The 25237-nt window shown below is 41.5% G+C and overlaps 1 protein-coding gene and 1 long non-coding RNA gene across 3 annotated transcripts in view; one reads left to right on the top strand and one right to left on the bottom strand.

Moving 5' to 3' along the window:
- GCNT2 (glucosaminyl (N-acetyl) transferase 2 (I blood group)) overlaps positions 1-25237 on the bottom strand; it is a 114374-nt gene that overhangs the window by 64824 nt on the left and 24313 nt on the right. The window contains exon 1 of one of the 2 annotated variants that reach the window (XM_053664078.1): positions 7466-8384. The exons of the other annotated variant lie outside the window; for it this stretch is intronic. Coding sequence (XP_053520053.1) covers positions 7466-8384 — 919 coding nt within the window. Of the gene's footprint in view, positions 1-7465; positions 8385-25237 lie in introns of those variants that run through there. 2 annotated transcript variants of the gene reach the window in all.
- On the top strand, positions 7999-16478 carry LOC128627216 (uncharacterized). Its single transcript, XR_008391368.1, has 4 exons — positions 7999-8064; positions 8211-8424; positions 16046-16117; positions 16412-16478. It is a non-coding gene; the product is annotated as an uncharacterized LOC128627216 (long non-coding RNA).

Here is a 25237-nt window from a genome sequence, read left to right as displayed (position 1 = left end):
CCAGAGCGTCCTGGCAGAAGGACTAGCCTGGGTGAAGGCAGGAGGTAGAGGTGAACATTTGGGAACCACAAACCATCTAGTAGAGCTGGAGTGCAGTATGGGGTGGGACACACAGTGAGAGAAGGCACTGGAAGGCCGAGGGCCAGATTGCAATGAGCACCATGCGCCCAGTGAAGGGGCTACAATGTCACATAGGGGGTGACAAGGATCCACAGAAAGCTTCTGAGAAGAAAGATGTGTTCATGTGGTCAAAGTGCACCTTTACAAAGGTCATCCTGCAGAGAATGGGTTTAAGCAGGCTGAGGACAGAGTCAGGGAAAGTGCTTAGAGAGAAATTAGACCACTTTAGGAGAGAGATGGAGAGAGATGGATGGCAGCACAAAAAATGGAGAGGAGGCCAATAGCAGATCCAGTTTATTGATTGTTGACTCTGTGGCAGGCACCATGCCAAGCAATTGCACACATTGCAAGTGCTTGACTGCTTCTGCCAATAACCCTGTGAAGGGGGTACTGCCAGGCCATGTCATCTCTGTGGTCTTGCCAACCTCATGCCTGGTGCAGCCCTCACCTTCACTCATTCAGCCTCAGTCACAGCCACAGGGCTCCTTTTCCACTGCTGAACATGGGGAGCTCTTGCTCCCCTCAGGATCTTTGCAACCCCTCTACCCTCGGCCTGGAGCCTCTTTCCCAAGTGCGTGGCTGGCTCATCCTTGTACAGAAGTGCAGTTCATATGCTACTCTCACCAAGAAGCCTTTCCTCACCTGCCCCATTTAAAGTAGGTCCCTTCCTGTATCAGCCTCCATTTTCTTTATAGTACTTACTATAATTTCTAATTATCTTATCTGTCTACTTTTTATTATCTGCTTCCTACTTCTAAATATATACTCCATGAGAGTAGAGACCTTATTTGTCTTCTTCATGACCATATATCCCAGTACCTAGTGCAGCCTGGTGCTCAATAATAACAACAACAGTTATAAAAATGAACATTTAAAACACACGCCAGGCACTGGTCCAGCTCATTTAAGCCTCACATATTTGATATAAATATTAGTTCCTCTATTTTATAGGTGGGAAACTGAGGCCCCCAAATTTAGGTAACTAATCCAAGGTCCACAGCTTGTAAATGGCTAAGCAGGATTCAGATTCAGGCAGACTGGCTCCAGGGTATGTGCTTCCAACATCTCTGCTACACTGTTACTCTCAGAATGATTTCCAACTGTCAGGTCACATGGTGGTGATGGAGGAGCTAGGAAACCAACCCAGTTCTCTCTGTCTCTGGCACCCAAGCTCCAGGGAAAGGCGAATCGACAGGGATCGAGGTAATGAGAACTAGAGAGATAGAAACCAGGTAGTAGTAGGTCTGAGCCAATAGATGACGGTGCTGAATTCAGGGGCACACAAGGGTGAGTGTAAGAGCTGAGTTCTGAGCCTGGTGAATATGAGGTGTGCTTCCTGTTTGGCAGCAGGGCACATAGTCAAGCTCCCTGAGCCCATCTTCACCTTTGCAAAATACAGCTTTAATTACTGACCAGACAAAATTCTTGGGAAGATTAAACTGAGGTAATTCAGGTCCACAGGCAGATGTTCAGTAAACATTAGTTCCCTCTTTCCATACCTTCTGCTCATGAAAAAGCTAAAGTTCTGGAGAAGTGGGCTAAACATGAAGAAGATATGAGGAACAAGAGGGTATTCTTGGGTGGGTCTAATTATATAATCATTCCATAAACTTAATAAGACTTACAATTAGCTAAATTTCACCTTCTGAATGCTTGTACTGCAATAATTAAATGAAGAATTTGTAAAACTAGGTTTAATTTAATGTAAATGTATATCACTAGTGTTACTTCTCCTCCTCCTAGATGTTTCCTTTTATTCTCATTTCTTGCTAGGCATATGTAATATTTGTCTTTGACCAAGTCATGTATTTTAATCTTAAATTTTTTCATCTGCAAAATGGAAACAGTAGTTCTCTTACTAAGTTCTTATAAAAATTAAAGGAGCTAATGTACATGAAATACTTTTGCAAACTATTCAAATATAGTAAAGGAACATTATTAAAAATGTGTTTATACCTCAGCTGGTGTAGCTCAGTGGATTGAGTGCAGGCCTGCAAATCAAAGGGTTGCTGGTTCGATTCCCAGTCGGGGCATAGGCCTGGGTTGCCAGCCAAGTCCCCAGTAGGGGGCGCATAACAAGCAACTGCACACTGATGTTTCTCTCCCTTTCTTTCTCCTTCCCTTCCCCTCTCTCTAAAAATAAATAAATAAATAAATTTAAAAATGTGTTTATGAGGGAAAAGTAGTACGCTTAATGAGCTCATGGCACTTCCACCGAAGCAATAAAATTAGTATTCTCCAAGTTAAATAGTTTAACTGCTTACAGATTTGATTAAATCAGTGATTTTCAACCAATGTACCACAAAAATTTTTAAAACATGTCATACCTGACTATTTAGTCAGAGGCACTGACCTCTTTTCCCTTAGATTGTCAAATAAAAAAATGACAACAGCCAACACAACAAACACCACCAGAGTGAATGAATCAAAATTACACCTATTTTTGTCAGATCGGCAAAAAATAAAATAACAGATTTTTTGGTGTGCTGCAGAATTTTAGTCATTACTCTATGTGTGCCATGAGATGAAAAAGGTTGAAAATCGCTGCATTAAATCTTGCCCCTCTGATACGTGCAGATGGTCAAAACGACACTGCCTCTAGGACAAGGAACCATCCTGCAGTGGCCTGTGCTTCACCTGCCCAGCATCTTGCTAAGTAACTGCCCTCCACCTGAGCCTGCCCCTAACCTCCAGCTCTGGTGTGAGAGAGCAACCCAAGAAAGGCTGGCCAGCATTCCTCACGCCCCTGATTTATTTAGGGATACGGATTTGGAACAAGCAGAACCAGTCTGAGGACTCCCCTGACTGTTGCTGGAACTATCAGGCAAACAACTTTCTTTTCCCCTAGAAGTGGCAGCTCTCAGAACCAAATACCTGGAGCTATGTCTGACCACCTGACACCATGGGGGGAGGCCCTGCCTCAGTGAGACCTAAAGAGACAGGGGCAGAGAGGTAGGGTAACCAACGCATCCCAGTTTGTCTGGGACATTCCTGATTTCAGCACTGAAAGACCCATCCCCAGGACCCTCCCTCAGACCTGGGAAAATGGAGAGGTGACCTGGCAAGCAAGAGTCCTGAATACATTGTTTGAACTTCTGATCCAGTTTTATTTGGAGCCCTTACCTTTGAATGTCTTAATTCTGTGACTCAGTAAGTTCTGATGTCTGTTGAATCAACACTGAGTTGCATTTCTGTCACTTGTAACTCAAAAAGTCATACCACATTCCCAAAGAATGTCCACATAAAAATAAAACTCAAAGTTTAAAAAGCAAAGTGAATCAAAGTAGGAAATATGCTATTTTTAGAATTGAAAAATGAGGAAATGTGATTCATGTGGCCACTTTTGAGGTTGAGATAATTTATTTGACAAAGGAGCTCTGAAAAAAATATACACAAAGTAGAAAAAGGAAGAGAAGCAAATGAAAACATTCTTATGGGAGAAAAACATCATGGCATGAGAAAGGTCAGACTAATGCACGAGCAAAAATTCACAAGAACAAACTTATGCGGTGAGAGAAAAAAGTGGCTGAAGCCAAACCCTGTAGCAGCTTTGCCTTTTCAGTGGAAATGGACCTTCTCTGAATGGACAGCAGGACAATTTAACCATAGGAATGAAATAAAAACTAGACTACTACAAGCTTCCGCCGATACCGAAAAACTTCACTTGAGTCAAAAATGCAGGGGAGGGGGTGAAAATGGAGACAATTGTACTTGAACAACAATTTTTTTTTAAATGACACACACCCAAAATCTAAATGGCTTTGACACTCTGCCCTGGGGCAGGTAGGCAAAAAAACATGTTAGAGCACAGATGGCAAACACAGGCCCTCCAGCTTGTTTTATCCGCCCCGGCACTTTGTTTCTATCTGGCGGCAGCTCTGAGCTCCTTGCCCCTAGTTAAGGAGCAGTCACATTTATACAGTCCTAAAATTACATTTGGCTCTTTCAAGGCCACCGCAAGGCTGAGGTGGCTCCCCGTGAAAATGAGTTTGACAGTCCCCCTATGTCTAACCTCCAGTTAGAGGAATAATCAGAAAAAGTAGAGAAAAGAGGCTTGTCTTAAGGTGACACAGTAGCAATGATCACAAAGATCTGAGAAGTTAGAAAATATAAGTGTGCACCAGAATTCGGGGTTAGGTCCTGCTAGCAGAGCTGGACGTTTTGTAATGTGAGTCAAAGAAACGTGTGCCCTTGGGAGGTTTCCTACCAGAGCGTGGCCAGGGGCTGTGAGGGGGGGGGTGTGGGCCATCTGTCTGACCACGAGCCGGAGGATGGCAGGGCAGCCACTCTGTCTGGCCTCTCCCGAAGAAGGCTGTGAGGCTTTGGCTCTCAAGGACTCTCTCTGGCCCCACCATTTCTTTTTCTAATGCACTACGGGAAAAGCCTAAGGGTTAAACACTAAGAGGGAAGTCATTTTTCTCAATAGAGAGGCAACATAAAAAAAGAGCAATGTGAAGATAAGCAATTTAGTGCTACCTCTATAAATCACCTTTTTATTGAGGCCCACCAATTTTAAACTATCTTCACTTTGTTTTCCGATATCTCACTGTGGAGTACTAATCATTTTCTTAGGCGTAGTGCTCTAGTGGGTGTTTGGAGGAACCTGATGTGCCTGTACCAGGTCTTTCTAACACAAACCCTTTAACTTGGGGTATTTAGGAAAAAAAGAAGGAAACATTGAGGAGGGAGGAACAGCACTCTCTGACTTGCACATTTGCAGAAGGGATGCTTATGCTGTATTTACTGAAGAACTTTCCCTTTAAAACATGACATTGAAAACAGAAAGAAGAGCTGATACAGTTAAAGCTTGTCTAATAATAAAGAAGCAGATTCACACAGGAAATCTTAAATCACAAGGAATGCTCAAGCATGAAAACGGACAGGAATACTGGAGCATGAGACCGAATTATACGTTGCTTCTGAAGATGAGATAGCAGCACAGGGGCTAGAGTGTCTGAGAATTTTTTTTCTTTAATCACTTATAATTTGGGAAGGCTCCACCTCCAAGCAGGACATTCTTTTGCTGTGTCCCCAAACCAGGATGCCAACCAGACTCTAAGAAAGGACGGAGGCGATGCCCCAGGAAATGTCACCTTATCCTGAACAGCTTGCCCTGCAGGATCAGACCTGAGTGCCCACTGACCTGCCTGTGCTCACCTGCCTCCTGGAAGAGATGCTCCCTTGGCAGAGCTTTCACCTCCAATTTCCTGCAGGGGAAACTGAATTCATTTGCCAGAGCTAATGGGCAATTTGTCCAGACTCCCCAGCATTTTCACTTTCTTAAAAATTCTCGATAGTCATATGCTGGGTGTTTAGGTGGTTCTGGGCATTGTGTCTTTTGGGGGGAAAAAAAGGTAGGTGCAGGAACAAAAAAGGGCCTCCCTATCTGTGCCCTAATTTTGTAGTGGAAAGATTTGAAGTTCTAAGACGTTATGTGATTTACACAGGCTCATATTGTCGCTGTGACAGGCAGAAGCCAGCGTGCCACACCAAAGACCTATAGCAAACGTGGTTCCTCTCTAGGCATCTTTCTAGGTATCATTCTTGTTTTCCCACCTTGTTTATTTGATTAGGGCTGGGAAAGGAAAACTCTGGGGCTAGGAGGGAAGTTTCTTTTTTCCTTGATTTTGGCATGTTGATTTGACATTGATAAGACTGACCATCCTTCTGCAGACTAACCACAGAAAACACTAATCAAAGCCCATGCTTTTCTTTTCTTAAAAGGCAGCAGTTCGGGCTTTTGCTAAGTTACGAAATGCCTTCATCTCAGTGTGATATCTAAGGAACCACATGGTTAGAACCAAACCGCTGTAAATCTTAATGGGAAAGTGAGAATAGAAAGGGAATAAATATTTAACCGTGAAAATCAGCTCCTAAGTACCTAACAGTCTCAAATGATATGTCAGCAAAGGAAATAACAGATAAAAGGTGAAGGGATGGTGGCTACAGGAAGAGGGAGGTCAGGAAAGGGGGATGCACGGGATGAGAGCCAGCCCTGCTCCCCCACCCGTCACCCTGGGATTCAGAGCCCAAACACAGTATTTTCCAGAGAATGCTGGTGTGTTTATCGCCCAGCAGGCCCTGCCCTGCAGCCTGAGAGCACCTACCAGAGTTTCCAACTTGGCAGCCCCCCAAGAACAAGAACAATGATTGCTTTTCTCTTGCTATAATAATGCTGTCGAGTTCATCAGAGATCCATTTTGTATTTTTCATTGAGTCCAAAGCATGCTGTTTCCTTCAGAAGAAATTCTATCGTGTTTTTGTATAGTTTTTTAAATAGTTGATCTGCTCCATTAGTAAAGGTAGAAATATTTTGATGAAAAGAATTTCTCCTAGAATCTCATTATTTATCTCAAAAAAATTTATATATATATGCATATATATATATATATAATTTTTAGGCCTACACCTATAATATTGTACATGCATCAGTCCACACATTTCACAGTTTACTGAGTCTTAGGGGGGCAGTTGTGGTGTCGTAGTATGGCCACATACTTTGCAATTCGTTAATTCTCTCATCTAATACATATTTACTGAGCATTTACTACATGTTCTAAGCATTGAGGATACAGCAGTTAACAAGATAGAAAATGGCCCGACTTCATGGAGTTAATGCAGAAGAGGTCAAAAACAAACTCATGCAAATAAGTTAATGTGGTAATTCCAGGTGGTGATAAACTCTTTGAAGGAAAACAGGGTAAAGTGATCAGCTCAGACGACATCTGGATGATAAGAAAGAGCCTGTGCCACTAGAGGGGTAGGCAGGAGAATGGCCCAGGCAAAGGCCCTGGGGGAAGAACAAGTTTGACAAATTCGAGAGAAAGAAAGAACTCCAATGAGGAATGAGAACAATAATATCTATTGTAGTAAAGATCCAGTAAGATGATAAATGCAAAAGAACATGATGAACTGAAAAGTATTCTTTGGCCACACTAGAATATTGTATTATCACATTAAAACCATCCTGCCCTGACTGGTGTGGCTCAGGTGAACATCATCCTGCAAAGCAGAAGGTCACTAGTTCAATTCCAGATCAGGGCACATGCCTGGGTGGCAGGTTTGGTCCCAGGTCAGGGCATGCGTACAAGAGGCAACCGATTGACGTTTCTCTCTCACATCACTGTTTCTCTCCCTTTCTCCCTTCCTCCCCTTTTCTGTAAGAATAAATAAAATCTTTTACAACAAACAAACAAAAAATACCACCCTACATTTAGAAAGGATTAGGATGAGAACTATATTTTTCAGTTTTCATCTTCTATTTAGGTAAAAAGAAGCAGGCTCTTTGAAAACCCCTTTCAAGTGTGGCACACTGCTATCATGTGAAACAGGGACTCTCACATACCTGGAATCCTATTGAGCGTCACCCAGAAATGTTCATCAGGACTGAAAGTGTCTTTGGACCACTGGAGCAAATCAACAGCCCGTGGGTCATGGAGAAGAAAGTTGGAAAATTCTCTTGATAGAGCAACATAGGCAGAGCCAAAGTAAATGGTGAGATTATGGGGAGGAGGTGGTTTCAGAGCTGTGGTTCTTATCACATAGGACAGCTCTTTGCCCAGGTGCTCTCGGTGGACATATTTAGTCCGGCCAATTGCGTGAGCTGGAGGCAGCACCCCAGGGGTAATGTTTTTCCCTTTAAATCCTTTCAGATACTGAACTATTTCCTTGTTGGTTTTCAGGGGGAAATCTTGCCCACAGGTGTTGATGGCATATTTCCATGGGATCTCTGAGGCCACAAGATCTTTGATGCAGTTCAGGTCAGCCTGGAGCCTGGAAATCCCACCATAGACAACTGGCTCCATCTTGGAAGCCAGAAAAGCATTTGGGAAGCAGCTCAGCAATTGCTCCACTGCATCTTTAAATTCAGCTGTCGCCTTTTCATCCACGTGAACGCAGTAGACATTCTGAGGCATGTAAATAGCTCTGAAGAGCCTTGCAAAGGTATTGAAATTGTGATGGATGACCATTATATATGCCAAAGGAAACTCAGCCTCTTCTTTGGATAAAGGGGCTGTGATATAGTGGCTCTGGGTCAGGTATTCTTTGCAAGAAGACTTCTCATATATCATTAGTTTGTTTCTCCACAGGAAAGGGGTTTTGCCTTTGAAAAAGGATGTGCAAACTTGAGTCAGCAGTAGAGTGTCTGAATTATTCAGCCTCTGGAAGCTCTGCTCTCCCCCAAAACTGAACACATAGAGCACGATAAAGATGATCACACAAGACACAGAGACTATGAAGAGGCAACGCATCGAAGACGACATGCCTCAGAGATGAGAGAGACTTCAAAGATGGTGAAAATTTGTAAGTCCTTTCCCAAACTTACTTTTTTTCTCTGAGTTCTTGTTTTGATACATACTCCAGCAATTTCTACCCTGAAAGAGACGCTGTGAATTTATTCCGTTTCATGCCGGGAATCCAGCTGCTGGCTCTGTCCCCATGCTGATATTAGCAACTGATCCCTCCTCATTCTCTCTGGCTCTCTCAAACCGCCTTTGTCTAAATCCCAGTAGCAGGTTGTTAAGCCCAGCCTCGTTCCCTCCCTCTGCCTCCCGGCTTGCATCTGCCAGCCGTTTCACAAAACTCTGGTTAGTAACTGCTCTCTCCTGCAGATTCAGTTCCTTAGATCTCTTTCATTTCCCATTCCTCCTGCCCCACCCCCACCCCTTGTTATTGCCATTCAGGGAATTAGCACAGTGAAAGCCAAAATTGAAATGATGTGTTCTGGCAGGCACGCATTTCCTGCTAGTCATCCGACAGGCTGCGGCACTCAACCCCTCGTTCAATGGCAATGATCCACACTCCCAGTATGATCCATGGGATAGAATGTAGTCCCCACTCTTAAAAATGCTGCTTTGATGGGAAAAAAAAAATGACTGAGGTGACAAGTAAAATAAACTTCATCTGTCCTGGCTCTTTCATAAAGCTTTCCTGCCCTCCCCAACTGTGTTCTAAAACAAGAGATTGCAGGAGGTCCAGTCCTAGGGGATCCTGGTCCTATGACTTTGAGATTAGGTGATAGCCCCCTCTCCTCCCACTTCCAGCATCCAGTGTGGGTCCTGTCATAGAAAGATGGGGTCAAAAAAACAAGTTTCAAGCTACACCCCCTGATTTAGATGAGTCCTTAAAGCTTCACTGCAAAAACTTGAATCTGGCCATAGTGATGTTCAGATTACGGGACCTGGAGAATGTTTAGGTTTTAACCACCCAAAGTACATCATCTAATGCTAGGGAAGTGCTTTATACCTGCCCAGTCAAGTTTTTCTACCACCTTGGAAATGAAGGTTGTTTTCGTTATTTGTAAATAATAGTGTTTTGCTTAAGGAGTGTCAAGCTCCTCCACTCAAAAGTTTCTCTAACCTTTCACTTTTCCACCAGTTATTTTTAAATACAAATTAGTATATTTTATTTAAAATGACTCTGAAACACCAGTTCAATGGCTGAATGCCTTCCTAATTTCTCCACGCTATTTATCTGAACTTTTTACTTCCCTCTACCCTACAGTCTCACAGTGGAGACTGAGCCCCACCCCACCCCACAAAGAAATAATGTTGTTTAATGTACTTTCTCTCCTTCCTTCTGAGAAGTCTCTACCCTGCTATTAAGGGAATAGAACAATACAAGTCTGCTGATTCCTTGCTTTCAGTATGGGCAGGAAGAGCAATGCTGTCCCCCAGGATGCAAGGCACTCCACAAGCCCTGAATGACACATGACTTCCTGAGCACACTGTAGTTTTTCATTCTTCTCATTTTTGTTGTTCACGTTGCTCATTCTTCCAGCCTGGACATTATTTTCCTCTCTGCCTTACTAAATTCTCCTCATGGTTTAAGACCATCAGAAATAAACTCGACACAGAATCGCCCTTTTGGATTTGTAGGCAAAGTAGAAAAACAAAACGCAGCCATCACGTGGGTGAAGCAGATCAGTTGCATTCTCAGTGTTTCTCTGGAGTAAAGCAAATAACCAAAAGTTTGTAATGTTGGAAAATTCGATCCCAAGCTTCTCTGTTTCTAAATAATACCTTTAAATATTAAGTTATTGCATATTCCGTTTCAAAACCACAGAGAGTAATTTCAGTATCTAGTTTGGGAAAGCCTGTTGACTTAGAATGGATGTTAAAATATTTGGAGATTGGCCAACTGGTCGGTATACAGATATTGTTTACATTATTATTTCCTACTGGCCAATAACACAGGAATTCAATATACAAGGCTTAGGGGACAGGCATTAATAATGTTTCTGTATTAAGCAATATAGACAACCAGCCAAATTAAGAACTTTCATGATACCTCTGTATTCAGTCCATTGTTTCAAGTGGCATTGCTTGTGTGCTGAAAATATAGCTGTTTCTTCTCTCTCCTCTTTTGGTCATCCTTGGGCAAACTTTCCCACCACCCTCAAGTTTTGTCTTTAAGAAATCCCTGTGGGAGGACTTTGAAAAAAAAAAACAACCCTCTTATTGTAATAGTGTAAGGCTGTTTACCATTCCATCCTCATAGGCATCTGGCCTGCTTATCCAGAGCAGACACCATGAATTTTTTTTCTTTTTTTGCTACCAAGACTGAACAGCTCAGCCTTCCCAACCTGCCTTTGACTGCAGGCAAGGACAAGGTTGACTCTCGTAGTCCTAGCAACCGTGCCTGTCTTTCTCTTTGTAAGCAATTATTCCCGAACAAGGCAATTATTCTGGCTAGACATATTTATTCTCCCCAGGGCCACCTTAAAAGCTTATTCTTCATTTCATTTAGAAGTCTTTACTTTTTTTACATTTTAAGAAATTTTTCCAGTTGTGATAATGCCTAGAACACAGCTCCAAAATGAAGAGGGTATCCTTTTTTTTGAAATGAGGGGAGACTCAGAGTTTCAGTGAAATAAGGAGATAATCAAAGGGGAGAAAGACTATCCTCTGACACCTTTGCACTTCCAGACTTTGCATGTGAAGGGGTATGGGGAGCACTTGCTGAGGCTGCAAGACCCAGAAAAGAAGGCGCTAAGGGGAGCTGCCCCACAAGGGCTTGCTGCTTGCCAGGCTAAGTTGGACCTCTGAGGGACATGGCAGGCGGTTGTAGAAGACCTTGCCTGTTGCACTGAAAAGCTAGAACACTTCAACCTGCTGCCAAAGGAGCACCAACCACCAAAGACTTTAGGTGGAGGGGTGATCCCAGGCAGCCTGTGGAGGAAGAACAGGAACAAAATAAGTCATGGCTCGAAAGTACACGTCAGCCCACATGTGCATACTGCACACTTTAAAGGTAATGAAAATATTAGATGTGAATAAAGCCTCTTAAACTCTGAGGTAAAGGTGCTAACTACTCCTTAATGAATAATGTGTCCTAGAAACAATTCCAAGGCTCTAAGGAGGCTTTAAGCTTGTAGATTTTCACAGGGCATCAGATCCTACATATTATTTGAGGCTTTTCTTAAATAAAGAAATGAAGATAGGGGAAGGATTTAATGTCCAGGGTCACTAAGGAATTTACATCACAATAGGGAATTAGAGGAAAGTCTTGAGTTATTTTTCCATCCCCTCCATCTTGTAATGTACGGTACCTTATTTACACTATTTTTTTTACTCATATATATGTGTTGAATGAGTAAATGCAGTCCACATCTCCCATGGTTCTGGGTGCCCATGGGTAAATGAGCTCTTAATTAGAATTGGCAACAGAGCAACTGGTATCTTTTATTTTGACAAACAAAAACTCTGACCAGACTAACCAGATAGATCAAATGATTAAAAAACAACTTTCAATCACATTTTAAGGGAAACATGAAAAATGTGTTTCTCTTGTGTGTGAAGGAAGGGCTGTCCACTAGGCCCCACAACATCACTCATAGGGCCTGGTGCACATCACTCTCCCACCTTTCACTGAGCATATGATCTTAGATCCCCACTTGCTTCTTCTTTAAATAGGATGTTCCCTATGGTCCCTTCCAGCTTAAATGAGCTATAATACAGTACGTGTGAGGCGAAGCTGCCAAGCAGTGATGGAATTCAAGTGTGACTATGACCCCTGTACTGTAGGAGATTATATCTTCTCTAGGATTTGAAACACTTACAACCGAAAATATAACCAACAAAACAGGAAAGATTATGGTTAAGTTCCATACAAGAGGTTTTCTACTAAATGCGATCGAAGTTCAGAAGATGAAAGTTCCCTTGGAGCTTGAATGGTTAGAACGGGCTTCCAGTGGTTAGATTCAACACTCAGAGCATGGAGGAGGCACTGTAGTTGGAGAAATTGTAAGAGAGAGCAAGAACACAAAACCAGGAAAACCAGTGTAGAGAACTTTCCCAGGAAGAACTGTGAATCTAGAACTTCTCTGTCATGGCAGCAGATTTTCAACTCAGTAAACCATTATCTCAAAGTACCCACCAGGGACCAGGTGAACTCCAGGAGTGTCAGGACTTTTGCCTCCTGTTCCTATGATAGCCCAGCAACTGGATGAAGGCCTGGAACACACTGCCTTCAGTACTGTTGAACAGGTCCAGAATCACCTGGGCATCTCAAAAGTACAATTTTCAACGATAAATCAAAGGAGTGTTGAAACCCATGTTTACACAATGTTTTAATTTATGTATTAGAATAGCATGGACTAGGACAGCCCTCCATGATTTTTTTCTTTAAACTGATTTCTAGTTACCCGGAGGTATGGTTTGACTGCACAAGTAGTGTTTTTCCCTCTCTTTTTTCAGCATAGGGCTGCAGAGACCTAACTATAAACACATATCAGCAGTGAACTCTATTCTCAACATCTCATGCATCTTACCTTTGTTTAATTGCATGTACTAATTCAAACTTCATTATACCTTCATAATTGTTCTGGGACTTGTTTTTCCATTCTCAATTAACTACTATTCTTCAGTTGGGAATGAAATTGAGGGGACAGAGGCTTGAGCAGAAACACTAGCTTTATAATGTTAAATAATAGCAAAAAGGGCACTTAAAGGACTGGCACTGATGAAGTTTGTTGAAGTAGCATTGACAGGGTAGGTTATATTTGCAGAAAGGTTAGGTAAATTAGATGAGATTTTATCATTCCTTGGGCTCATGGATAGCTATTCCTTGAAAGGTCATTTTCGTGTGTTTGCTTTGTTATTATAGCACGTCAAGTGACTCAGGAAATCATTCTTAATTATAAAATATGAAGATTAATTTCTTTTTCCCCTTGAACTAAGAATAATTCAGCAGAAGAAAAAGAATTGTGACAGTTCAATTCACTCTGGATAGCCAAGTGAGTAATTCTGTTCTGGGTGACCAGCTGGCTTGTAAATTGAGTCTTTTTTTTAATGATAATGATAATGATGCTAAAGAGAAGAAGAAAGGAGACACTTTCAAGAACATCTTTAACTAAGAAGACGATTCTCTCATAACTGAGAGCCTTCCAGTGCAGTTCACTGGGGAAAATCCACCTTCTCCTGGGATCCACCCATTTTACTTTCTACACCATTCATCCAATTAGCAACCAAAGAAGTTGTTGTCTAAATCATGAGTCCAAAAGCATTATTTCAAACTCTCATCTTAGAGAAGGAGAAGAAATTTAATGTACAGAATTTTAAAGGCTAAGGTGGCAGGACCAGAAGGAGGTCGCACTCCCTCATATCATGGTAGTGTGAGTTGAAGCAATCTGCATCCAATTTTGATGCAGCAAAGGTATCATGGAAACACTTCCTGAAAGCTGGAAGATGCTAAGCAAATACTTGCAAAAGACAATATACACAGATTCAAATAGGCAAATTCAAAGCACGCACTGATAGGCAGCAATTTTCTAGTAGCATAAATGTAGCAATTAGAAACATGAAAAGTCTGAAGTTTAGGGGCTTAGAAAATGAAAAGTAAATTACCCAAAATAAGTCACAGCCAATTAACATTTCAAGATGAAATTTACCACTATATTTACACATGGAAGTTAATTACTTAACCCTAGCAGAATAACTGACTCAATTATTTTACTGAAACATTTGTTTTCAAAAGTATTCAGTCAAACTAGTGGTGTCTATGGCTTGGAGTAAAGATAGTTTAGATCCACAGTTTGCAAACTTTTTTTTAACATCTCATCACCTTTCTGGTTATTAAAAATACAGGTTACAGGGCCCTGACCCAAAGAGGTCAGTAAGTTTCAGATGGAACTTAATAATTTGCTTTCCTAACAAGATATCAGGGCCAACAATTGAGAACTAATGGATCAGAGACCCAAATTCTTTATTTTTTTCTCAGTTACCACATCTGATCTATTTGGCAAAGACTAGGCAATTTACTCTGAAATACAACAAAACACATGGAGGGCTATCAGTGGGGAGGGGAAGGGAGAGAATGTGGGGGTAGGTACAGGGAATAAGAAGCATAAATGGTAGGTACAAATAGACAGTGGGAGGTTAAGAATAGTATAGGAAATGTAGAAGCCAAAGAACTTATATGTATGACCCATGGACATGAACTAAATGGGGAATGGTGGTGGGGGGCATGCAGGGGAATAAAGGGAAGAGAAAAATGGGACAACTGTAATAGCGTAATCAATAAAATATACTTAAAAACAAAACAACCAGTGTTTTAGGATAAACAATACTGTATGATTGTGGAAATGCTTATAAACATGAACTCAAATGGTGGACTATCTGATCTCTTGTAAAATTTACTATGGAAAGCAATTGGAACTCCTCTAAAAAATGAAAGGACATCAATATACAGAAAGGGGCCAGTGCTTTTATTTAAATGAGAGAAACCCTAGGTGCAAGTGGTCCTGATCCAAATGCAGTCTCTAATTTACTATACACAGCAAACACACCTTGGCATAATCCCAGTCTTTCATGAAATGTGAATAGGATTATTTACTGACAAACACTGATGTTCTGAGTGTATAGTGTACCATATGCTAAATGAGGGGTAGATGTACATGAATAAAAACAAATAAATAAATGAGAAAAAGGCAGAAAACACCAAATGTTGGTGCAGTTGGGAAACAACCTAAATGTTCATGTACTGCTGGTGGAAGTGCAAATTGGTACAATTGTGAAAAACTGGCAGTCTCTAACGAAGGCTGAGCATAGGCATATCCTGTGACCCAGAAATTCTGTTCCTAGGTGTCTATTCAACAGAAATGTGTACATGTTTATAAAAGGACATATAGCTCAGTGTTCACTTTAGCCATACTCATAACAGACCCAAACACTCATAAACAGTTATACATCAGGGTGTCTCAACCTTGGCACCACTGGCATTTGAGGTGAAATAAGCTTGTTGTGGGTGCTTTTTTTGGTGCGTTTTAGGAGATTTAGTGGAAGCTCTGGCTCAATGCCAGTAGCACCCCTTGCCAGCCCAGCCCAAGTTGTGACAAGCAAAAATGTCTGCAGATATTGCCAATGTTCCCTGGGAGGCAAACTCATCCCTCCCCACCTCACCCACCTTCTCCTAACTGCAATGATAATGAATAAATATCAACGCCTACAATAACAACAAAAAGTAAATCTCACAAACATAACATGGAGCAAAAAGTGCCAGGCAGAAAAAGAGTATAGGCTGTGTATTTCTATGTATATAAAGGACAACAGCAGGTCAACCTAAGCCAGGGGTGTCAAACTCATTTTCACCAGGGGCCACATCAGCCTCCTGGTTGTCTTCAAAGGACTGAATGTAATTTCAGGACTGTATAAATGTAAGTACTCCTTAACAGTTAAGTGAGAGCTCAGCGCTGCCACCAGGTAGAAACAAGGTGCGGGGCTCAATAAAACAAGGTGGAGGGCCGGATTTGGCCCGCGGGCCTTGTGTTTGCCACCTGTGACCTATGCTGTTTGACGTCAGTGTTGTGTCTGGGATGCTGGTTGTGTTCTATGTCTTGATGTGAGCTGCACGGGTGTGTTTGTTTATGACAATGTGTCAAGCTGAATACTAATGATAGATATTTGCATTTTTCTATGTTATACAGTGTTTCACCAAAAATGAGTGAATGACTGAGTCATGGGCCTCCTAGGAAAATTCTTGCAGGGGACTCTTGAAGGTGAGTGGGGAACAGGAATCATTCTTAAATAACTGATATTTATGGGTATTATTTATGACCAGATACTCTGCTGTACCATACACTAGAACTTACACCACCTCTTTTTTTTTAAGATTTTATTTATTTATTATTAGAGAGAGGGGAAGGGTGGGATAAAGAGAAGAAGAGAAACAACGATGTTTTAGGGACAAACATCTACCAGTTGTCTCTCATATACACCCTGATCGGGAACCGAACTGCAACCCAGGCATGTGCCCTGACTAGAAATTGAACCAGCAACCTTCTGCTTTGCAGGATGATGCCCAACCAACTGAGCCACACTGACCTGGACAGCCCACATCATCTCTTCTTTAAGCAGACTAATGGGTAAGGGTGTTTCCATTCTGGTTCCTGATGCTTGCCACCCTTAGCATGACCAAACAACCACTGCTTCCTACCAGTATGTAATGTTCAGAAGAAAAGGAGCAAAAAGAAAGCAGAACAGAGCATTAAAATTTAATTTAAAAAAAAACCCTTGTGTTCAACAACACTGAACTGAGTGCCAGCCCTTAAGGGACTTGTCATCTAGATCAGATAAGGATGGAGGGAGACACCTGCACTGAAAACAGAATGTCTATTATAACAAGGTACTGAGAAATACGAATGACAAAGCTGATAGCTGGCATTATGGACTATCACCCCCACTTGTCCAATGAGGAAATTGAGATTTGGAAGCTCATTGTTCTCCCAGGGAACCAGTCCAGGGTCACTCAGCTGGGAGGGACTGGCATGGGACTTGAATGTGCACAGCTTCATTCCAGAGCTGTTGCCACCTATCCCCTTTCAGGTAGACCGAGAAAGGTCTTGGTCCCCCCACCCAGATCCACTTCATGGAGAAATCATGAGGGATAGGAGAGCTGTGTTCACTTCCAGTAAGATCCACACATTCTTTTTTCCAACACTCCTTTTCTTTCTCTCACATTCCATCAATCAGCATGTATTGAGAAGACACCTAAGCCTGAAACACTGGGACATTTCTTTTCTTTTTCTCCCAACATATTTTTTTTATTGTTCAGAAAACCATCTGCACAAATCTTTTTCTCCTGGCCCATATTATGATTGACTTCCAAATTTCATCTCTCCAGCCAGCATTTCAGGTGATGACATTTTTGCATGATTTGACCAGTTTCAATCAGAAGGCATGATCCAGGGAATATCTGGCCCATGCAGAACTGGGTTTCAGATGGCCTGGCCTTGGAACTAATTAACCAGTAATCTCTGGAACAGAGCTCCTATGCATCATGCTTGTCTCTTTCTGCCTGCAGAGAACTATTCACCGAATTCAAAGTGCCTCCTTTGTCCTGATTTGGACTCCAGGTGCTAGATCCTGCTCTCCTGCTTCCTAGACTCCCAGCCTTCTGTAATTCTCAGAACTCCCACTCTCCAGATCACTTTTGCCAAGTTTGTTTTTATGTTTTCCTTTTGGAGAGGACTAGGTCTAAAACTATCCAGATGACTGTATTGACAGGGGTCCGATACACAGCCACAAGAATTCCATCAGAATCAGTTACCAGTTTTACAAAAACATACCACCAAAAAAGTTGAATAATTAAGCTCATTGTTTCCACTTGGCCCTTGATGTCCCTCACCCACCCCTCCCCTGGCAGGAGAGCTGACCAGTATAGAATGTGTCAGTGGGCTCTGGATCTGGTGGGTTTTTCAGTGACAGGGAGACGATCAAGGTGTTTACACCCCAGCCCCTATCTTGCCACTTAGAGCAGAATAGCTGTCTTCTTTGACTGCAGTTATTTGCAAAGGGCCCTTGTCCACAGTGCTTTTTCAAGGCCTTTCTTGACTAGCCTAATTTGAGCATGCTATCTGTTTTCTTGCTAGGGCCCTGACTGATACAATAATAAAAGATAACATTGAGCTAATCAGGTGCCAGGTATTTGGTCAACATTTCTTGTAGATTACCATTTAATGCTCACAACAACCCTGTAAAAGTAATAAGCACATTATTATTCCCATTTTATAGATAAGCAAGTAAAACTTCATTACCCAAGGTCATGAATTCAGGTAGCGTTAAAGCAGGACTTTGAGTTTATTATTTATATGCTTATCTGCCTCCTAATACAAATAGACTTATAAAGGTATCAAAATCCATTCAGAGCTCCTTATTTCTTCCCAGGGACCCAGGCTAAAGTTGATAAGAAGTAGGTCTGTATGTCCTGGATCCAGGACTTCAGCTAAGTACCATGAGAGGACTGGTTGGTCATACAGTGGTACTGAGAAAATGAGTGAATGTACTGAGGTTAATGGGAGCCAGGTTTCTCACTGCTGCAGAACAAAGTGGAGAGAATAAACCCTGTGTTGTTGGATTAGAATTAGAGGTACTGTGAAACTGTGTTTTTAATATATTTTTTAAAAATTAAAATATAGATAAGTATGCATGAGTGAGATGAAACCATGTTCAAATTGGAGTACGTGTTTGAGAATGCACCTGTGGAAGTTTTGTCCAAGGTGGTGGTGTAGGTGGAAATGCTTCATTTCCTCACACAACCAAAAGAAGGGTAACGACCAATCTAAAATCACTAAACAACCTGAAGTGCCAGAAAATCAAACTGGAATTTTAACAACCAAGGAGCTAAAAACAACGTTCACCAAGACTGGTGGTGGGCAGCTAAGTGGAAAGGATGTGGGAGGCAATTTGGACCAAGGGAGGCTGGCTGAACAGGAAACTAAAGACTTAAAGATAGCTGTAAACTATTACAAGGGTTGCCAGGGTGGGAGAAACCTCCAGTCTCAAATGAGAGAGAAAGAGCTCGATAAAAAGTGGGGCTACAGCGGAGCAAGTGAACAGAATTCTTCCATCTCTGACCTCTCCCCCACAGATAGCATCACAATGCAGCAAAGAGGGTTGTCCCACTGTGGTGAATACCTATGGCCCCCCCCCCTTACAACATGTCAGGTGCACTGAGACAAAGAAATATGGCCCAAGTGAAAGAACTAATCAAAACAACAGAAAAAGAGCTAAGTGACAAGGATTTGGCCAACCTATCTAATGCAGAGTTCAAAACAGTGATTATGAAGATGCTCATAGAACTGATTAGCTCAGTTGCAAAATGAAGAAACAAATGAAAGCTACTCAAAGTGAAATAAAGGAAAATTTACAGGGAACCAACAGTGAAGGGAAGGAAACCAGGACTCAAATCAACAATTTGGAACAAAAGGAAGGAATAAACATCCACCTGGAACAGAATGAAGAAAAAAGAATTCAGGAAAATGAGGAGAGGGTTAGGAACCTCTAAGACAACTTTAAACACTCTAACATCAGAATTATAGGGGTGCCAGAAGGAGAAGAACAAGAGCAAGATATTGAAAACTTATTTGAACAAATAATGAAGAAAAACTTTCCCAGTCCGGCAAAAGAAATAGACTTCCAGGAAGTCCAGGTAGCCCAGGAAGCCCAGAGAGTCCAAAAAAAAGTTGGACTCAAAGAGGAATACAACAAAACAAATAATAATTACGTTAGCCAATATTAAAGATAAGGAGAGAATCTTGAAAGCAGCAAGAGAAGAGGAGACAGTTACCTACAAGAAGTTCCCATAAGGCTATCAGCTTATTTTTCAAAAGAAACCTTGCAGGCAAGAAGGGCCTGGAAAGAAGTATTCCAAGTCATGAAAGGCAAGGACCTACAGCCAAGATGACTCTATCCAGCAAAGCTATCATTTAGAAGGAAAGGGCAGGGACTTCCACCAAGATGGAGGCATAGGTGGAGACGCGGTGCTTTCTCTCACAACCAAGTTTAGAGACAACTATATATTAGCAACAGAAAACACAGCCAGAACACAGAAAGTTGAACTTTTCCGAAGTCTGTTAACAAATTCTTCAGCCTGACTGGTAAGGGGCGAAACCAACAGCTGGCGGAGTGGGGTTACACAGAAAAACTCGATCAGACGGACTCAGGCGCGTGGAACCCAGGCGCAGGGTTGGACCTAGTGAGCCACGGAGTGAGCGACTGAGCAAGCGACAAAGCCAGCGACCTCGGGGAAACAGCGAGGGAGCAGGGCTGCGGGTTGACTGTGGTTGTGCATTGGTGCTCGGATAGACAAGCGAGGGAGTGGGCATTTGGACCGGGACCCAGTGGGTCCCCTCGGTGAGTGGCAGCAGAAGGCGCCGTCATTTCCTCACTCTGACCACGCCCCCACATACAGCATCACAACCCAGCGACCTGGGAGTCCAAGGTTCCACTCCTCATACTTAATGGGCGTGAAAAGACCAAAAATGGCTCAAGAAGATCTCAAAGCCCCAGAGCCTATAAATCTAAGCAATGAAGAAATAGCAAAACTCTCAGACGCACAGTTTAAAACACTGGTGATCAGGATCCTCACAGAACTGGTTGATTATAGCCACAAATTAGACGAACATATGAAGGCGAAACTAATTGAAATGAATGGAATTGCACAGGAAACCAATAGCGATGAAAAGGAAACTGGGACTCAAATCAATGGAGTGGACCAGAAGAAAGCAAATAATGGCCAAACAGAAAAGAGTGAAGAAGCAAGAATTCAAAGAAATGAGGAGAGTCTTAGGAACCTCCAGGACATCTTTAAACGCTCCAACATCTGAATGATAGGGGTACCAGAAGGGGGAAAGGCACAGCCACCAGTGGAAAACTTATTTGAACAAGTAATAAAGAAGAATTTCCCCAATCTGGCAAAGGAAATAGACTTCCAGAAAATCCAGGAAGCTCAGAGAGTCCCAAAGAACTTGGACCCAAGAAGAAACACACCAAGGCACATCATTATTACATTAGCCAAGATTCAAATGAAGGAGAGAATCCTAGAAGCAGCAAGAGATAAGGAGACAGTCACCTACAAAGGACTTCCCATCAGACTGTCAGCTGATTTCTCAAAAGGGACCTTACAGGCAAGAAGGGGCTGGAAAGAAGTATTCCAAGTCATGAAATCTAAAGACCTACAACCAAGATTGCTCTATCCAGCAAAACTTTCATTTAGAATGGAAGGACAGATCAAGTGCTTCTCAGATAAGATCAAGTTCAGGGAGTTCATCATCACCAAGCCCTTATTATATGAAATGCTAATGGGACTTATCTAAGAAAAACAAGTTAAAAAAACATGAACAGTGAAAGGACAGCAAACTCACAGTTATTAACAACCACACCTCAAACAAAAGCAAACTAAAAGGACAGCTAGATCAGGAGTGGAAACATAGAAATGAAGATCTCAAGGAGGGTTAGCAACAGGGGAGTGGGAGGAGGAGAAGGGGGGAGAAGGTACAGAAAATAAGTAGCATAGACAGTAGATAGAAAATAGATGGGGGGGCAAGAATAGTATGGGAAATATAGAATCTAAAGAACTTGAGACACATGATCATAAACTAAAGGGGGGTAATGGTGGGGATGGCGGGTAGAGTGGAGGGGAATGAAGGGGGGAATAGAACAACTGTAATGGCATAATCAATAAAAAAATTTAAAAAATTTTTAAAAAAGAAAAAAAAAAAGGAAAGGGCAGATAAAGTGCTTCCCTGAGAAGGTCAAGTTAAAGGAGTGCATCATCATCCAGCCCTTGTTATATGAAATGTTAAAAGGACTTATCTAACAAATAGAAGAATATCAAAACCTATGAACAGTGAAATGACAACAAACTCACAACTATCAACAACTAAACCTAAAAAAATGAAAACAATGGCTAAGCAAAACAACTAGAAAAGTAACAGAATCACAGATATAAAGATCACATGGAAGGTTTTCAGTGGAGGGGGGAGAGAAGAATGGGGTCAAAGGTACAAGGAATAAGAAATATAATTGGTAGGCATAAAATAAATGGGGAGGGGTTAAGAATGGTATAACAAACAGAGAAGTCAAAGAACTTATATGTACAACCCACAGACATGAATTAAGGTGGGGCAGAGCAGAATGCTGGAGGGTTGGGGTATACAGGTCAGAGGGGAGATAAAGGGAGGAAAATCAGGAAACCTGTAATAACATAATTAGTAAAATATACTTTAAAAATAAAATAAAATAAATATTTAAAAAGAGAGAGTTTACATGTGAGTGTGTCTTATGTGTAAGATACACATTTTTTTTGTAGCTCTGATCCCTGAAAGGTCATAGTTGTAATAATGCCTTTGAATGCTCAGATCTTGGTTTCTAAATATTATTCTTTACTAAATGCAATGAGGATTCCTTAAAGAAAATGGCTGATTCCAAGACCTGGGCAGGTTAAGTATAATGCAAAATTAATGGAATGTCTCATGCCAGAAAGTAAGGAAGTACTCAAAAAATATGGGAAAATATTGAAAAGACATAGGAATCAGCTTGAAGGGGCACCCACTGGCTAAGTCTGGAATATTTGAGCAGCAAAAGAAGTATAAATATAGTAATGGGTTGTAATCCATTGAGTAAAATGGGAACCCACATCTATAAACAAACAAACAAAAAACCAAGTGAGCACATGAGGAGATGAGAAGGGGAATGTCAACTAAGTGAACACAGAAGGATGGAATCAGAAAAAAATAAGTTTGGCAACCACACGGTAATCATTGGGTCAGGCAAGAACCATCAGTGAACTGCAGAACTGGAGAGTGAACATTTGATGAAGAACAGGATATCTAAATAGTCTCAAACTGTCTCCCCATAAAATACTTAGTAATTAGTAGTAAATACAAAATACAAATCTGTCAGGTAGATCTTAACCAAGTAAAAAAAGTTAACATTGCCACTATCAGAACAAGTCAACTTGGCATGCTCCCAAACCATTATTTCTCTGGTATCTTTGCCCAAAAAGCATAACTTGAATCCGATCATGAAGAAACATCAGACTTCCATTCTTCAAAAATGATGAGACCTTGAAAGGCACAAAGAGACCAATTGTTCCAATTAGAGGAGACTAAAAAGATATGACATGTAAATGTAGCTCGGAATCCTTACTAAGATCCTAATTTTGTGAAAGACATTTTTAGTAAGTACAACCAGTGATACTGGAATAGAGTGTGTGGATTGAAGAGAAATGCTGTACCGCTTGGTGACTGTACTAAGGTTCTGTAAGAAAGTATCTCTGTTGCTGGTGTTAGAAACATGCTGTGAAACAGTAGGGAGCAACTGGCAAATGGTTTAGGAAAAATGTATGAGAGAGTGAAAGAGAGAGGGAGAGGAATAAGATAAGGCAAATGTGATAAATTGTTAAAGTGTTATGGGTTGAAAAATGTAGGTGAAGGGTATAGGAGAGCTCTTTATACTCTTATAAGCATAGTAAATTTGAAATTAATTTAAAATAAAAGGTTGAAAACTCATTAAGATCTTTTTTTTAATTGGGAGGGGAAGGGGGGGGTGGGGAGTTAGATCTTAAACATTTTCTAGTTATTCAAAGAGTAGTATTTTTATTAAATACATTGCTCAGCCATGGGAACTTTTGAAAGTCATAATGCCTGATCATAAACCAGGGGTCAAGTAAATACAGATTAAGTCATTCTACTTTCTGGAGCACCAGTTTACTTATCTGCAAAATCCTTCTCAAGGATTTCTGTGAAGTTCAAATAACTTAAATAAGCACAATGTTAAGTTTTTCTGTTCTCTCCTTGAGAAAACATTTGTGCTGTAGGATTTCTTTAACAGTGCCAGGATTGGAGTCTTCTAGGATGTGGAAATAGCCCCATTCTATAGAATTAACATAGGCCATTCATTAAAATAAGATTCTACCTAAAGATAGATGCTTCATTAATTACTAGATTCAGCTCTTCTCTACCTTTTATGGCCAAATGGAAACTGTGCCCCTCTGAGATTTTGAAATCTAGTTTCAATTTGGAAAGGTATATTAAAGAAGTACTTTTTGCCCTGGCTGGTGTAGCTCAGTGGACTGAGCACAGGCCTGTGAACCACATGATTGAGGTTCGATTCCCAGTCAGGGCACATGCCTGGGTTGCAGTTCCCAGCAGGGGACCCACGAGAGGCAACCATACATTGATATTTCTGTCCTTCTTTCCTTCCCTTCCCCTCTAAAGATAAATAAATAAAATCTTAAAAAAAAATAAGTACTTTTCAACAGGTTTTCTCACCAACACACATATTGAAAACAATCATTTGTCCTTCACCTATTAAAAAAAATGGACAGTGCTGGCTGGTGTGGCTAAGAGGACTGAGTGCTGGCCTGTGAGCTGAAAGGTTGCCAGTTCGATACCCAGTCAGGGCAGGTGCCAGGGCTGTGGGCCAGGTCCCCAGTTGGGGGCACTCAAGAGGCAACCAATTGATGTATCTCTTGCATATTGGTGTTCCTCTCCCTTTCTAGGTCCCTCCCTTTCCCTCTCTTTAAAAATAAATAAATAAATAAAATCTTTTAAACAATATAAGAAAATGCCTATTTTTAAAAAAATGGACAAAGTTCTTTCAACCCGAGGTGTTTGTGCAAGGGATTCCAACTGCCCTGGGCCTTCTGTGCCACACGTACTTCTGGGGTCAACAGGCAGCCGTTCTACAAACACTGCCAGCACAGCACATAGCGTGCACAGTCAGAAGGACAGCAATGAGCACACAGTGTAACAAAGAAAGAGGCTGCCGTTACAGGACACAGATGGGTAATAAGCTAAAGCACATCACACACTGGCAAAAGATAGAGCTATTTGTAGTTGCACTATGAATGAGAATGTGCTGAGATGTACGACCTTCCAAGCAAGCTCAGGTTTGTATTCTCAGGCTCCACATCTTATCAATAGTGACTTACGATTGTAATTAACTTCACTCTCAACCTTGCTTTGTTCTTTCAAAAAAAAAGATTTTATGTATTTACTTTTAGAGAGAGGGAAAGGAAGGGAGAGAGAAGGTGAGAAACATTGATGTTAGAAAGAAACATCCATCGGTTGTCTCTTGCATGTGCCCCAACCAGGGACCGGCCCACAGCCCAAGCATGTTCCCTGACCAGAATTAAACCAGTGACCTTTTGCTTTGTAGGACAATGCTCAACTAACTGAGCCAGACAAGTCAGGGTCTGACTTGTCCTTGATTTCATTTCCCCTCCTATCTTAGCCTTTTATGGCTTCAAATCTGGAAAGCAAGAAGAGCCTTAAACCCTGTCCCTTGCCTAGCTTTCGGAGATGCTGGAGGCTCAGAGCAGAACTGAGGTCTGC

The sequence above is a fragment of the Artibeus jamaicensis genome, unplaced genomic scaffold (genome assembly GCF_021234435.1).
Source record: "Artibeus jamaicensis isolate MK-2021 breed Jamaican fruit bat unplaced genomic scaffold, CSHL_Jam_final contig_335, whole genome shotgun sequence".
Lineage (NCBI taxonomy): Eukaryota > Metazoa > Chordata > Mammalia > Chiroptera > Phyllostomidae > Artibeus > Artibeus jamaicensis.
This window is presented reverse-complemented; position numbering and strand designations above follow the sequence as displayed.